We start from the raw sequence: 15,835 nt of genomic DNA, 5'->3' as shown, positions 1-15,835 counted from the left end.
TTACATGGACAGTAAGCAAAGGGCCATAGCTTTCATAATTCACAATATGGCAATATCATAGATGTCAAACATCCTATTATAGTCTTAGGTTTTTAAAAATTAGAACAAAGGAGACGGTACTATGACACAAATCTTCCCATTTCTAAAGGTAACACTGCATCACTTAACATAGAGAAGATCTACCCACCATCGCTAGGAGTAACAAGTCACATCTTATGAAAATTTAAAAACTTGTTTCTTTTAGAAATGAACTTCCAGGGGGCACCTGGGTGGCTCAGTGGGTTAAGCCTCTGCCTTCGGCTCAGGTCATGATCCCAGGGTCCTGGGATCGAGCCCCACATCGGGTTCTCTGCTCTGCAGGGAGCCTGCTTCCTCCTCTCTCTCTGCCTGCTTCTCTGCCTACTTGTGATCTCTGTCAGATAAATAAAGGAAAAATCTTAAAAAAAAAAAATAACTGCTTTTAGAAATGAACTTCCAGTCATGCCACCACAATAAATAATCTTGAAATTGGCTATAAACCAACTTATCACAGTATTCTAGTGTTCATAGTTCCTTCTGGCAGGATGGGACACATTCAAAAGTAGACAACCTCAAAGGTCTGATTCAGATTAGACAATCTAAAGCTTCCAAAATGGTACATCCAACCCTCAAATGGTCATGCAAGCAGGTGGTTCCAATTCAGTATGGTAAGTCAAATTCACAGAAAATTCTCCAATTTCACTTTAAACAAGTGACTTAACTAGAGCTCAGTTCTTTACCTTAGTTCTGTTTACCTATTAGTAATACAGCAAAAGAATATTCCAGAATCTCAAATTAAAGACTTCTGAGATGAATTTAATAGGCTTTCCAAACAAGTAGTAAACCCTTTGCTTTAGAAGGAAAGCAAGTCCTTAAAGGTAAATCTGACTATAGTACTGCCTAATGGTTAAAGACACTAACCCTTATAGCCAAATAAATTTTATTGCCTTAAATCTTGAAGTGTGAAATGTGCCACTTAGCAGATGTATAACTTTTGGCATGTTAACTCAATCTCAGCCTGTTCCTCAAACACAAAATAGGAATACTCCTTACTCCAACAAGGTTACTATAAAGATTACACATGTTGAAGGTGGCAAGAAGCAATTAACTGTTTTAACTACTATTTTATCATTAAATAAAGTCTTTGGGGGAAGATAGAACCCACCCAATTTCTCAAGTCCTGTTCATGGTCTTCCAAAGTTATCACAGACTCTGTCATTCCAAATTTGGCCTCTCATTCCACAATTCAGAAATGAAGTAACCATTTATCAAACACAATCATCTAAGCGGTCTCCAAATGTTTGCCTCTTAAACATGGCAGTTCAAATATAAAAAAGGATACTGAAGATTTTACCCAAGACTGTTATCAACTAGCTACACAAACCTATCTACAACCTTATCTAACTGGGTTTCAGATTCATCATCCATAGCATGAGACTTCACTTAAATGGCACCTACAGTAGCTACTCTAAAACACTGTAGTTCAATAATACGCTTCCTAAACAAACAAACAAAAAAAACAGGCTATCACTATTTGGGAATTCACTTCACTACTCAGAAAAATTTTATTTCCTCGATTGGAAAAAGCAAACAAAAAATTACAGACTCTCATCACAACATATTTTCCTTTCCCATAAAAGAATTAAAGTCATTTCACTATTACTAGATGACTGAAGTCTGTATCCTCAGCCCTTAAGGTGGTTCTTCAGATCTCTGGGCCATCTATGTAGCTTATCACTTCTCCAGGTACTAAAACGGTAGAATACTTACCTTCAACTCAAGTGACAAACGAATGTGTTAAAACACTATGTGGTTATGATCCCACTGAATTACTTCCAAGAGAGTGGGCATAAGAATTAACCCTAAAACATTCCAGGTCAACATGGGGTAACGATAATCTCTTCATGAACTCAACCATAAATACATGTGTTCTGTGATTTGCACACATTCTGGGGAAAGGCTATTTAAATTTTGAGTTTAAACAAGTTGCCATTTCCTGCTTAGCATATAAAATCTATATGGGATGTAGGTACGAATTTCCCAAGAAGATAAAGCCAACTGTTTGTTGAAAAGAGAAACTAATAATTTCTTCTCACAAGTTGTCATTTAAAGGTCTTCATTCCTTTTTTTCTCTTATTAGGGAAAAAACAGACTTATTATAACCCAACTGTTTTGGCTGGTGTCACTAAAGAGAAACAGTTGATTCTAGAATAGTCCAACTCAGGCGATCCAAAGAAGAGTAGTCGTTAGATTTCTATCACACCCTTGAATGAAACAACTCAATGTATAGACTTCAAAAACTAAAACTTGCATTTGATCAAATATATTTTGATCCAACAAATGAAGATCATATTCTTCTGGATTAGCAACAAATATTTCACTGATCTCAGTTCTTCAATACAGAGCTCCAGACTCATCCAGTGATACATCCCCAAAAGTAAAAAAGCAGAGATTTTTGGGAAAAAGATTTTCGCATTATCAAGGAATGTGTTAGCAGTGACCTCAGTGGCACCTAAAAGATACTTACGAATTTGTATGCAGATATTCAAACGTTAGCTGAGCTCGATTCAGACTGCTGTAATTTGTGAAAGCCATGAGTGCAGTGAGATCTCCAGTCCTTCACCCACTAACTGGGAAATATAAACTTAACAATGGAATAGATTTTCCAGGATTCCTTCCAGGAAAGGTTTGGTAAGTCTGTACTCCTTACTGTTAAACAAGGTTACCTAGTATCTATCCAAAATATATTCAAAGAGGTGTCTAAAACTACAACTGATTTCTCCTTTAAGTTTTTATCTTCTCAATTGTGATGCAATATTCTGGAAAAAAAAACTTGTAAATCTGTAGTTTTAAAGAGCTTTAGCATTAAGTTGCGATAGTTCAAGGAGTTGAATGTGGTCTTGGAGTAGATGGTACTAGAGTTGGGAGGTTTTATTACTTCTCCATCTTCAAGGTTCTTCAAGCTTTTTTTTCTTGTTGTTCCTCTAAATTTCCGATCAGAAAATTTACCAATCCGGAAATTCACCAGCTTCTGTCATAAAACTGAGCAGTCACCCATTTCTTCACCGCCAATGATTCCAGGATTCTTAAATAGGCCCCAGGCTGGCGGCCATGAAGTCGATGGAGTGCATATGGCGTTAATTCCGGCTTCACCACCTCCCAACTGAAAGGTCTCCTAAGCGCTGATGACGATTCCTTTTTCCAAAGCCCAGACCCAACCTAGCTTCAGCTCCAGTCCCAATCTCTTCAGTGTAATGGGTCAAATTACCTCACACTGACCCACAAAAATGCCTCAGAATTGACCCGCCCAAATCACCTGAAGAGGGCAACGCCCCTCCCCCCACTTCCCTCAGACAGAGGCCTCTGTCTCTCGGCCCACCAGGGCCTCGCTTCCGAGGCCGCCTCCTCCTCACGGAGAGGAGTTAGTCCCAGCTTTCAAGGCTCGGGTCGAGGGCTGTGTGGAGAGCGCACAACCCGACAGGGCGTTGCCCGGTGCTCAAAGCTGCCTTTGTCCCTCCCCACGGAATTGGAACCCAACAACCGCAGCGCGCTCTTGGAACCATGTGCTGCCTCCGCCTCCGCCGCTGCCGCCGCCGCCGCGAGACCAGCCGCCCACGCGCCGCGCTGGATAAAAGGATGACAGGACTCAGCACCACGGAACTCGGCGTTTAGGGCTGCTCTACCGCCGCTGCCGCAGCCGCTACAGCCACCTCAGCCACCGCTTTGTCTCCGCTAGTGCACACCACCCGGGCCGCCTCGCGCACTCCCCGACGCCCCAAGCCCCCGAGGCATCCGCGGCGCATTCGGCCAATCACGGAGCCGCAGCTCCTCCCGCCCCCGCCCTGATGCGACGCCTCCTGATTGGCGGGCAGCTGGCCCCCACGTGACCGGATCTTGCTAGCCGGGCCCGCCCCTGTCACGTGAGGGCGCGCGCCTCTCTTCCTGCTTTCAAGACCCTCTCCGCCATTTAAAGAAACAGTACCGGGGGCGGGCCGAGCGACGCAGCCGGGACGGTAGCTGCGGCGCGGACCGGAGGAGCCATCTTGTCTCGTCGCCGGGGAGTCAGGTCCCTAACTCGAAGAAGCCCTGGCGCGCCCTCCCCCCCTCCCCGGTCTGGTAGGGCGAAGGAGCGGGCGCGCGGTCGATCGAGCGATCGGTTGGCGGCTCTTTCTCCTGCTCTGGCATCCAGCTCTTGGGGCGCAGGCCCGGCCGCCGCGGCGCGCGCCCGGTGGCCGTTGGCGCTCGCGCCGCGTCTTTCTTCTCGTACGCAGAACTCGGGCGGCGGCCTATGCGTTTGCGATTCGTCGAGGAGTCGTCCGGGTGGTCGGCGGCGGCGGGCAGCTGCTCCGCCCCGCTCCCGGGGAGGCGGCGGCTGCGGCGGGATTTGGCGCGGCCGGGGAGGCGGGGGTGGCCGGGGCTGGCCTGGAGGCCTGGCGCCACCCTTCGGGGCCTGCAAGGACCCAGTTGGGGGGGCAAGAAGGCGCCGGGGGATGGTTGGTGGTGGGCTTTCTACTTTGCCTTTTCCTCCTTATGCCCCCTTAGTGAGGGGCGGGAGCTCTGGCGGCAGCTCCGGGGTGGGGAGACAAGCCCCGGAGTCGGAAGAGCTGGGTTTGCTTCCGGGCCTAGCCACCAGCTGGCCGAGTGACCTTAGGCAAATCACTCTGTAATTTGTCGGCGCCTCAGTTTCCTCCTCTGCCTATCAATGTTTGTGGGGTTGAAAGCGCTTTGTAAAGTATAAAGCGTCGGTGTACGTAAGGGATGATTATTGTTTGTAATGGGGTTTTTTTGAGTTGTAATAAGAAAAGTTAGCAATTGCCCAGTTCTTGGATTTTGAACCTGGGAACCTTGGATTGAAGTTGGAGATACCCCAAACTCCCCGAAATTGTATGCAGAAATAGTGGGAGTTTGCATTTTGGGGGGAATGAGGATCCATCGCCAGCAAGTTATCAAAGGGGGCTGTGACCCAGAAGAGTTAAGAACTCCAATTGTTTTATGCCACAGGGAGGAAACTGAGGCCTAGATGTCATTTGGGACCCTTCACAACCGATTTGAAGCCCGTTTGAATCCCTGGGATATGTGAGCTGTTTCTATGCATAATGGATATTTGGGGTAACAACACTCCACTGCTTGGCTTCTATTCTGAGTCCTTTCTTTTTACCATAGGGTGCTTGAAGGGTGGCTGACAAGTTGGTATGGTTCAATGGCCCCCCCACATAAAGCAGCTAAAACCAGAAGTGGGTGTGTTCTCTAGTATCAAGAAGCCTGTTGAATCTTTTGCCCAGCAATTCTTAGTGTTCTGCTGCTTATACTGGTACCTGACTACCTTTCTTTCATTGACCATTTTCCACAACCATGGTTGCCATTCATTACTTGCTTCTATTTTATATCTTTTGTGCGGTTGGTAGTGAGCAGGCTTATTTTTAAATGGTGCTGCCAAGGCCAGCTAACTAATGGTGCAGGTGGATTTTTAGCAAGCTGGCTCACTGGAACAGACTAAACCAGGCATGGAATTCCCGAAGATGAAGATGTTTGGGGGTTTATCGTTATTAATTGAAGGTTAACATTCTCTGAAGAGTTTTATGATGACTTCTGCTGAACTTCAAAATCAGTAGATTTGGAAGTGTTTCAATGCTTAGCTTTTTCCTGGCTGGCTTTGTATTCTATTTGCTTGCAAGTGTGTTACTAAGATGGCCAAGATGCCAGTGATTGCTCCTTTGTTAATTGTCAGCTGCTTTTATCAAATTCCTGGCCATTGTCCAGCAAACACTATAGAAATGTTTGAACAGTTGGATTTCAAACATTTTCATTTTGTGGAGTGGTGCTTACCAGTGGTACAGCTCTAAGCAAGTGAACATAAACACATTTATGTGTATTTTGTCTGGTTAGGTGTTTATCTGTTTTGCTATTTCATACAAATGTCTGAGAAAATCAATTGACTATTCCTTTTACATAAAGGGCAGAGACAAATGATCTCACTTCCAGAAAAATGACTGTTTTGGAGAAAAATGTGTTGGTCTTTTAGCTCTTTTGTTATTATCTGGATGTACCTCAAAAGAATCTTAAGACTGTGGCTATCTTATAAGATGCTTTTTTCAGGAGAAGGGAGAAAAAAAAAACTGGAACTCAAAGCTTGAAATTCTATGACAAAACATGAGATATCCAGGATACGAGGCCAAAAAGGTTTCACTACCGTGTTCTGCACTAGCTGGAGCAGATGCTTTTCTGTGTAGCCACAGCGTGGGCTCCAGATTGCCAGATTTTCAACATCTGGGACCTGAAGAGTGTGTCAGGATATGACAAGAACTCTGGAGCTCAGTATTTTTGTTTTTGAACATGGGGGCTGTTGACCTTGCTTTGAGAAGAGACAGCAACTGAGCAGGCACTGCCACCAGCACCATTACTGGGATTTGAAGACCTGAGTGTCTGCCAGACCTTCAGTGCAAACTCTAGCAACACTTCATCAAACGTGAACTATGGTACTTGCCATTTTCCAAAATGCCTCATTCTTTACTTACCATCTCTGCCCTTTTCATGCTGTGCTTTGGAATCCTCTGGTTCTTCACCTGTCAGAACACTGCCATTTCCTCAGTCAGATGTTCTCTACTCCCTGAGTCTCCGTAACTTAAGTTGTATATCATGTTGTTTACCTTTTAGCTATCTTTGCGTAGTATACCTTGTAAAGTAGTCATTTGCAAGTATTTGCTCTTTTTCCAGATAGCAAGCCCCTTGAAATCCAGGGCTTTGTTTTAAGGATTTTTGCCCACATGTACTACATGCATATGATGAAGCCTTTCATAGAAAGGAGTCATTTAGAGAGTGGGCTATCGAAAGAGACTCTGTAAGCATTTGCTTAATTGCTTCGTGGTAACCTAATTACTCGTGATTAGGAAAAAGATCACTGGTTATGAGTCATGTTTCTTTCTGTGTTTCCTGGTGGTTTTTTTGTTTTGTTTTGTTTTGTTTTTCATTTTGTTTGTTTTTTTTTGTTTTGTTTTGTTTTGTTTTTCTAAATTTTAAAAGATGTAGGGAACCCTCAGACATGAAGAGAAACTGATACATTGCATAGGGCATTAACAGAAAGGTGCAAATACCAGGGTCTTACTCTCTAGGTACCTTGTTCTTTCCCACACAAGACTGAATCTTGTTAAAGTGAAAGTTAAAAACAGCTTTTAAAAGTACAAGATCGTAAGATAATTCGAGGAAAGCATTGGAAAAGGAAGAAGGACAAGATCTCTGGTGTTGGTGTATAAACCTAAATTCAGTTCTTCTTGTGCTACCAATGGGACTACTTTCTCCCCAGTCAGGCACTGCTCAGCAGCCTGAATACAGATTACTCCCCCAGATTATGAGATCTAGGGCAATTCTTTTTTGCTGCTTCCCTAAGACAGTTTGTTCTCAAGAGTCAGGAAGCAGTCCCTCCCAGAGAACTCTTTCTGTTCTTATCATTACTAATTGTTAATCAGAAAGCTTTTTTACTCCCAGTAAAATTTGTCTGCTTCTTAGCTAGGCTTATCGAGAATTAGTACCCATCAGGCAGCTGATATGCTGAAAACAAACCCTGGTGTTAGAGTCCCTGTGTTTCTAATTCCATGCATTTGTTATCTTACCTGTTTTGTTCCTGTCCCTTCCAGTCCTGTGCCTCCTGCTGAGTGTGTTCACCTGGACCTTCTGACCACCTTCCTTGTACTGTTCCATCAGCCTACAGATCTGGTACCTGGATTTTTGCCATCAGTGATTCCTTCACCTTACTGCTGAAGAAGACATCATTCCTGTGGACCAGTGTGATCCAAGAGGCATTCAGCCATCATGATGTGGCCTTCACCTCCACTCCTGTCCTGTTCCAACCAGATTCAGCACAGCCCTTTATAGTGAAGTCAGACTGTTTAAGCCAAGTAGCTGAAGCTATTTTATCACAACGAAGACCCAGTTTGTTCCTTGAGTGTGCATTTCATTTCTTCAGTTAAAGCCTTCAGAGACACAAAATAAATTTGGACCAGAGGATTTTTTAGTTACCAACACTGAAGAATGACAACATCTTTTTCAAGAACGGCATTGGACCATACCCCACAATCTCAAATGATTGAAATTCATGAAGTGGCTAGGATCCTATCCAGGTCACTGGATCTTATTCTTTTCACTTCAAGTCTATAGTAGCCTACTGAATAGAAAGCAGATATTCTGACCAGCAGATATTGGGATTAAAACAAAGGCACAGTGAACTCACAGCATCTTTGGGATTACTCAGGAACCAGAACTTTTCACTCAAATTTAAGAAATTCTACTAAGGAAACCCTTTACCTAACAGCATCTCAAAAAGCTCCAGTCAGATTCCAGAAAAGGCCTCTTGATACTTCCAGGTAGAACCTGTAATGGTAATCCCTTATGTTTATATAGCACTTTATAGTTTCAAAGCACTTTTACATGCATTAATCTCAATTATCAAAATAATCTCAATTATCAAAATAACACAGTAAATTGCAAACGAGGAAATGAAAATTTAAAAGGTTATCCAAGGTGATACAGCTACAAAGTGGTAGAGGTCAGGCCTTCTGACTCCCAGTCCAGTTCTCTCATGGAATTAACTTAGCCTCTACTTTACCTGCAGTGTTAAGATGACTGGAGATTGGTAACCCCAGAAAATTTTTCACCTTCCTGATGTGGTTCCCTTAGTCAGCCAGTATTTTGTAAGTATAATCTTGTGATGGCTGCATTTAGACCAGAATTCCATGGCAATACCCCTAAGGTTTAAGAGCGGACTGTTCTTCATAGTGGTAGATTATTCTTGCCAACAAGGCATACGTTCATCTGATGATAAGACTGTAATATGAAACATGAAGCTACTTTTAGATCTGTTTTTCACATGGTTTTCCTAAATTCCCAAATGGCTTAATTAACTGGAGATTCCTGTTCGTCTTTTGTCCTTTTTTTTTTCCCTAAGTCTTATTAACTACTAGACGTCAATGTCTTATCTATAGTCCTCTACCCGCAAACATGTACTTAACATGAGTCCTACATTATTTTTTAGAGCAGTGCTGTTCATATATGTGTGTGTATGTATATCTGATGCATACTCATAACATATATACGTAGATTTCCCATAATCCTTTATTGTGGAAAAAAATATATGTTCCCTCCCCTGATTCAGAGTCATGTATTAAAGGATCTCAGAAGGCTTGCAACAAAGAGCCTCATTGAGCTGTTTAGCCCAGTGTGTCCTAAATTTAATCAAACACAGAATGTTATTGTCACAGCATTCCTTTAAATGGAATGGGGAAACTGCTTTAAAGCAGTATAGCCAATGCTCCCTGATTGCCCTGGGGACCCAGGAGTAAAAAGCATCTTTGAAGGCGGCCCCCCCCCCGCCATTTCTTACCTTGTCAGTAACTGAATTGGTATGTCTTTAATCATCTGAGAGTCCTACATCTTGACCGTTAACTCTCTTTTTGTTAAAGGAACTGCTAGAGGATTTGTAGGAACATATGGGAAGGGAATGGGGAAAAGTTAACGTTGCACCCCAAATTGGATGGGTTCCATGACATTTAGCAATATACTTCTCTGTTAGAATTGTGCTGTAAATCTAGCTCAAAAGGCATTGAAATCTCTGGTGAGGAGTTTGGGAAGGGAAGGGAGGAGGAGAAGGATGGAGAAAAGGGGGAGGAGGGATGATAGGAAATATTTTCTTAGAATTTGAGTTGTGGCCCATTGAGATCATACCAGTGCTGGAAGAGAAGTCATCTAGCCATGGACTTGGGATAATATTTGCAAAGAAATGGAATGCATTTTGCAGATGTATGTTGACTGCAAAAATCCAGTGCTATTGTCACTTAAAGCCAATAGCCTGTTCTCTCATAGTCAAAAACCCAATTTGAGCCATCAGAATTTATAGCAGACTTGAATGTTAACTTCATCATTCTGTAATGTGGTCCATATTAGGGAAAGAATGACTAGGAAGACACCTTCTTGGCTTACCACAGGCTTTGCTCACAGTTTCTGGTTTCTGTGACCTATTTTTTGTATTTCAGCATTTTGTGAACAACTTATTCTTAGATCATTGGTTTTCCAAAGGCTTTGTGACCATGAAGCCCTTTGGATGAAAACTATGTGGAAGCCCAGAGTAAAAGAGAAGCTGCTGTAGATGAAGCAGGAGTGGGGGGCCTGAAACCTGCCACAAGCATCTTCCTTTACCACCATGGTGACCCCTAAGGAGACTTTTACAACACCTAGAATTCTTCAGAACGCAGTTTGAAAACCACTGCCCTAGACAACATGTGCAACCTGAATGGCATTCTGATTGTATCTCTACCCATCCCAGTCCATGTTCAGTTGATGCTGCATATTCTTAGGAATATTTACTGTGGGCAAAATCAGAAAAGTGCAAGAAGATGGGCATATCTTTGCCTCACCCCCCAGAGTAGTCATATGGGCTGAAAGTGGTATCAAATGGACCTAGATTAGCAGCCCTGTAACCCCAGATGGATTTCAAGTCAGTGATTCCTGGGATTCAATATAGTCAGCAATTCATGTGTACTCTACACTGACACACCCCCTTACCCAGCTGCTTTAACAAACACCAGACGCTCTAGTGGTACTTGAAACACGTAACTTTGAAGTCTTGATCCTCCTTGGATACCTGAATCGCCAGGTATTGAAGCTGGTACTAAAGTTGATGATGCCTCATTGAGGCCATATTAGACCAACTTGTACATTGGACCTCCCATCATCAGCCATGGTACTCTACTTCGTGTGCAAGGGATAACCATTAACTATGAAAGTAGAACTGAAATTCTGGCAACATTACCTAAAAGGGTACCTAGTTATTCATCTTATTCTCAAAACTAAAGTCACTGTGACTCAGCCTGTGACAGTTACACTGCTCCTTGGTTATTATTCAGTTTAACTGCTGTTTCCAGGATAAATGAGCTAATAACCTTAAAAAATTTCCTCCATTATTAGCATATCTGCTCCAAAATTATGAATACTCTGCTCTAACTACATGTAACACCTGATCCACAAGAGACTTGTTTTTGAACATCCTCTCTCATGTATGTGATTTTAAATGTGATCCTTTGGAAAATTTTCTTCTAACCAGTGAGAGGTATTCTTTTGTGATGGATCTTTTGATATCTGGTACCATCCGCTACAGGTGTTAGGGATATTTGGAGGTAGGCCTTTTGACCAGGCCATGGTAGCTTGCTGCTGATCATCAACCTTGTTGTTGGAAATGTAGAGGGACTTGAAAATCTACACAGCCTACAGCTAAGATTTAATTCGTACACTCAAGAGCTTCCTGCAGCTTCTTCCTAATGTTACAAGACCACAGTGTCTTGTCTCTGTGGATGTTTTCATGGAATTTCATCTGTCTCCATACTGTTGTTCTACACTGAGAGTGGCTGACATTCCTTGCTCTGAGATACACCCAGGCATTAAGACACTTAATCTGTTTCTGCAGGATGGATTCAATTCATGAAATCCCAGACCAGATCATGTTAAACAAGTAGACGTCAGTTTGTGTCATGAGAAAAATCTCAGTCCCATCCTTCACAGTCTACTTAAGGGTCAGCTGTCCTCAACTGTACTCTAATGAATGCACTGGTTAAATGCTGGGAATGGTTTCTTTGTATCTTTTTTTCTCTAGACTAACCCTGATTACATGATTCTGTCTACAAATCATCAAACAAGGCCTGTGCACCCTCAACTAATAAAAATCTAATGACTAGCTTGCTTGTACATATAACTATTATTTGTTCATAAGTTATCTACAAACTCCATTTTTCTACTACCTTCAAAATGTCAGCTCGATTTTCTCTTCTGTACTTACAGAAAAAGACACTGATCTACACTGCCAGTCATTCCCTTTAATCCTGTCAAACACAGTCAAAATGAGGGGCTTAAGGTGAGGATGATCATCTGTTCAAGAGTCTAATGTATGCTGTGTATCAGAATTGATGGTTGAAAATGAAGAAAGCCTAAAACTCAAACCTAGGATCTTAACTGCTCTCTCCCTGCCACAGATCTTAATCTAAGTCTTTTGGCAGCAACAGCCAACCAATCTAAGGCCTTCTTTATAAACTGATTCTCAAGAGATGGGCAGAGTTTCAGAAGATGGAGACTTGATTACCAAAGAGAGTAGGGCCAACCTTCATGAACCTGGCCCTCCCAACCTTGTCATTCCCAGATGTAGCATAGACTCCACAACAGAACCTCAAGTCTGAATTGAGAATATAGCCTTCTATTGAGCTGAAAGTTCTTGGGCAGATAAACAGAAAAATGAAAGCTGCTATACCTGGCTGACCCTTTAAGGTCAGAAAATGGTATCCAGAGCAAATCCTAAGGAATGACCCTGGAGTGCTCAGGATAAAAACTAATTCACAGAGCTTCAACATCAGTCTACCCATTTTGACAGATCACATCCTGGCTGTTGGTGTGACTAGCCCTGATGAAGGTACCTATTTGCATGTTTAGACTCAGCCCTTGTATGCCTTTTTTGACATGTTGCAATCAGACTGGCTGTGCCTGAGAAAACTACCAACTGGTACCAGTCTGTCTTACACTCAGTTCCACCCAAGGAGTTTTGAATAGAAGCAGCTTGCATCTTACCACCGCCCCCCAACCCCAGAACTTAATGTTCACAACTGGAAGGACCATGCTGTATACTACGTGACCAGCAGCCCTTTTTTTTTTTTAAGTGCAGAGTAAGCCTCTACACGTGTATATGTCACCATTTTCAGCACTTGAGACCCCTTCTACCAGATCTGAAAGACTACAGCAGATTGAAAGCACTGTCCATTTCTCTCTTCTGCAGTAATACAGAGGTGACAGAAATGTTACCAGTTCACCTTGGCAAAGGACTAAAGGAACAGAAAAAGGTTTCCACTGAAGTTGAAACTTACCACTGACTTCAGTAGCCTCACAGAACTATTTGCCAGTGGGAGGCTTGTCCAGCATCATGTCAGCAAGATGGTTGAGCTCAGATTCAAGACCACTGAGTTTACTTCTGTTGAAACACTATTGCATCATCCAAAGTATGCTATTGGACACAATTATTACATTCAAATGGATTACAAGCTTCCTGAGTACAGGACAAACTTAACTCCTCATGATGTTTTCAGAATACATTTATTATCAAGAAAGTAACAAATGCCAGCTGTTAGTGAACAGAGACTAAAAACTTTTTCAGTATCTGGTAGTATTGACATCAATTGTTTTTGATTGACCAGCATCCATTCCATGTCTTTGTAACAACTGTGATGTTCCTTGGAACCACTTTTCTGTATCTTCAGTCCACATGATTCAGACAGTCTGGCCTAACTTTAAGCTTCATGGGTGGACATGTAATTCAGACCTGATGAACCAGCATCGTTCATCTCTTTCACCATAAAGATTCATTCTGGAATGGTCATGTGATCCAAGTTGGTCCAGTGATACTCAGCCCTAGGACTTTCACTGAACTGTGGAGGAGAAGCTCAGAAGCTCTCTTTACTGAGGTTGCTTGGCTTTGTAGTATGAAAAGCTCAAACCAACAGGGCCCACCATATCAAATGAGCCAGAGAATGAAGCCAGTGCAGAGCCAAATGATGGAGAGACTTGAGTCCTGATGACAATGTTTGTGCCCCTGGATCCAGCCGTGCCTGAAGCTAGTATATCCCTATGGACTTTTCAGTTATGTGAGCCAATAAATACCCTTTTTTGCTTTAAGTTACTTTGAGTTGGGTTTCTATTGCTTAAAATTGAGTCAGTCCTGACTAGTATACTGTCTACCAACATTGACACTTGACAGATTCAAGTATTTATTAACTGGAGGTCATGGCCACACTGAAGTCTTCCAGATGAGAAGACAAAATGAAACAGGAAGTGACAATGTTTAAGTTACTACAGAAGCATAAGAAGTACATGGTAGAAAAATATAGAAGAAAACCTAAATGTTTATTGGTAAAGGATTGGTTAAATAACACATGGTTCAGCCATATAAGAAAATCTACATGGCTTTTAAAATTGATAAAATACATTTATTGTGTATGAACATGGGAAAACGGCCATGATATATTAAGAGAAACGGTAGACAAATATATAGTATGAACTCACTTAAAAATTTGTGTTTTATGATGTATAGAAAAGTCTACTAATGGCTTTCTTCAAATAGTGTAGATTCCATGAGACTTTCAACTTTATACATTTCTGTATTTGAATATTTTCCACTACTCATATTACTTTTAAACTTTATTTAAAAATAAAGAATTTTAAAAATTAAATTTAGTACTTATTGTTTGACTTTGGCAAGTTACCACTGTAAGTCAAATAATTTAAAATACCCATCTTCATGTTAGTGAACATTTAGATAAATATATTTGTCTTCCCATGAGTGAAGCTGACAAGGTTGCACCTTCTTTGAGGAACTCAATAATTGATTCTTAATTTTTCAAGTATATCTCTTTAAATGTCTGAGTTTTTTATAATCAGTGTATCGTAGTGTCAGTGTTCATCAAAGATTACTCCAGTTCTTAACTGATACTAATCTATTAAGACCTCTTGCAGTGTTTACATTAGGTAGGTAGAAGGAAAAAAAATCATGTTTTCTTTGAAATCCTTCAGTATTTTGATAACACAAGTTCAATAGTGACCTTTTTATTGCTAAGTCTAGTACATAATCTAAACTTACAGCAGCTCAGTCAGCTTCCATTATTTATCTTGGCACACTCTTTTTCCCTTAGGTGTTGTGACACTTCTCATTTTCTTCCTGCCTTTCTGGCTATTGCTCCATTGTCAATAGTTTTCTTCTCCCCATCATTTAAATATTAGTGTAATGGCCATTCATTGATTTTTGCCTCCCATTTCCCCTTTTCTTCAATGAGAAATATCCACTTCTTTTTTTTAAAAGAATTTATTCATTCACTTGACAGAGATCACAAGTAGGCGGAGAGGCAGGCAGAGAGAGAGAGGAGGAAGCAGGCTCCCCGCTGAGCAGAGAGCCAGATGCAGGACTCGATCCCAGGACCCTGGGACCATGACCTGAGCCGAAGGCAGTGGCTTAACCCACTGAGCCACCCAGGTGCCCCAGAAATATCCACTTTTTGTTTGAAATGATATTCCTTTCCATTCTGAGGTTTTAGTGGAACTGTAGATTATATATTAAAGCCTTGTAAACCTCCCCAGTTGATCATGTGATCCAAGGCTTGTCCAATCAAAATTCCCCTCTCGAGAGAGGTGATGCAAACAAAATCAGGAGGTTAGTCGTTTTGATGGTAGTGTCCCAAGGAAACTATACCAGAGTTGGTGCAAGGACATCCCCCATGGTGCCCTGGTTCTGGTTGTGAAGGCCTAGTTATCCAAATTTTCCTTTGATTCTGTAGACTACCATATATCCTTAAAATACATTCCCTTTTCATTTGTTAGCCAAAGCAGATTTCTCTTGCTTACAGCCAAATGACTGATAACAGAAATTGATACCGGAGAGTTAAATGGGCTTCAGACCTTTAGAAACATGGAAGGTCTGGAATTGTGTCTAACTAGAGGCAGCAAAAACTTGCTTTGTATCCCAGGGTAGTGGGAATAAGCAATTTATATTGGCAAAGGGGCCAGTAAAGATACTTCTCCCTTGTCATTCAGAAGCATGTGCCTCTTGAGGCAAAATGTGGATATTGAAGTATCTGTTGACAGTAGGACAATTTGAAATGGATAAGGAAGCCATTCTACAGGCAGTAATCTGCTCACTAATACACACAGGTGTGTTGATGCTTAAAAATGCTAACAGATGCATATGCAAGGTATGATTTAAGAACTAAAAGGACAGTATTACCCAGAAATTTTAAGTTCTCACCTT

The 15,835-nt window shown here is 41.9% G+C and overlaps 2 protein-coding genes and 1 long non-coding RNA gene across 14 annotated transcripts in view; 2 read left to right on the top strand and 1 right to left on the bottom strand.

The window, feature by feature from the left end:
- The window catches only part of MORC2 (MORC family CW-type zinc finger 2), a 61,542-nt gene extending 57,433 nt beyond the window's left edge, over positions 1 to 4,109 (bottom strand). For 9 of the 12 annotated variants that reach the window (XR_014302497.1, XR_014302498.1, XM_082698012.1 and 6 more), the window contains exon 1: positions 2,546 to 4,099. Coding sequence is in view for 10 of the 12 variants with exons in the window: in XM_082698012.1 (XP_082554138.1) it covers positions 2,546 to 2,613 (68 nt within the window). In the remaining 2 variants the exon portion in view is untranslated. Of the gene's footprint in view, positions 1 to 2,545 lie in introns of all 12 variants that reach the window. The other 3 variants (XM_082698007.1, XM_082698008.1, XM_082698004.1) reach the window with 1 other exon arrangement.
- Positions 4,010 to 14,267, top strand: LOC309847596. Its single transcript, XR_014302515.1, has 2 exons — positions 4,010 to 4,084; positions 11,839 to 14,267. It is a non-coding gene; the product is annotated as an uncharacterized lncRNA (long non-coding RNA).
- TUG1 (taurine up-regulated 1) lies at positions 4,093 to 13,713 on the top strand (the record flags this gene model as incomplete). The annotated part of the gene is made up of 2 exons (XM_082698179.1): positions 4,093 to 6,494; positions 7,650 to 13,713. A coding segment is annotated over one exon (468 nt), but the record flags the coding sequence as incomplete, so codon positions are not given.
- Positions 14,268 to 15,835: the final 1,568 nt, after the last annotated feature.

This window comes from Mustela nivalis (genome assembly GCF_964662115.1).
Source record: "Mustela nivalis genome assembly, chromosome: 14".
Classification (NCBI taxonomy): Eukaryota; Metazoa; Chordata; class Mammalia; order Carnivora; family Mustelidae; genus Mustela; species Mustela nivalis.
Note: the sequence above shows the minus strand (reverse complement) of the source record. Positions and strands in the feature narration are given on the sequence as shown.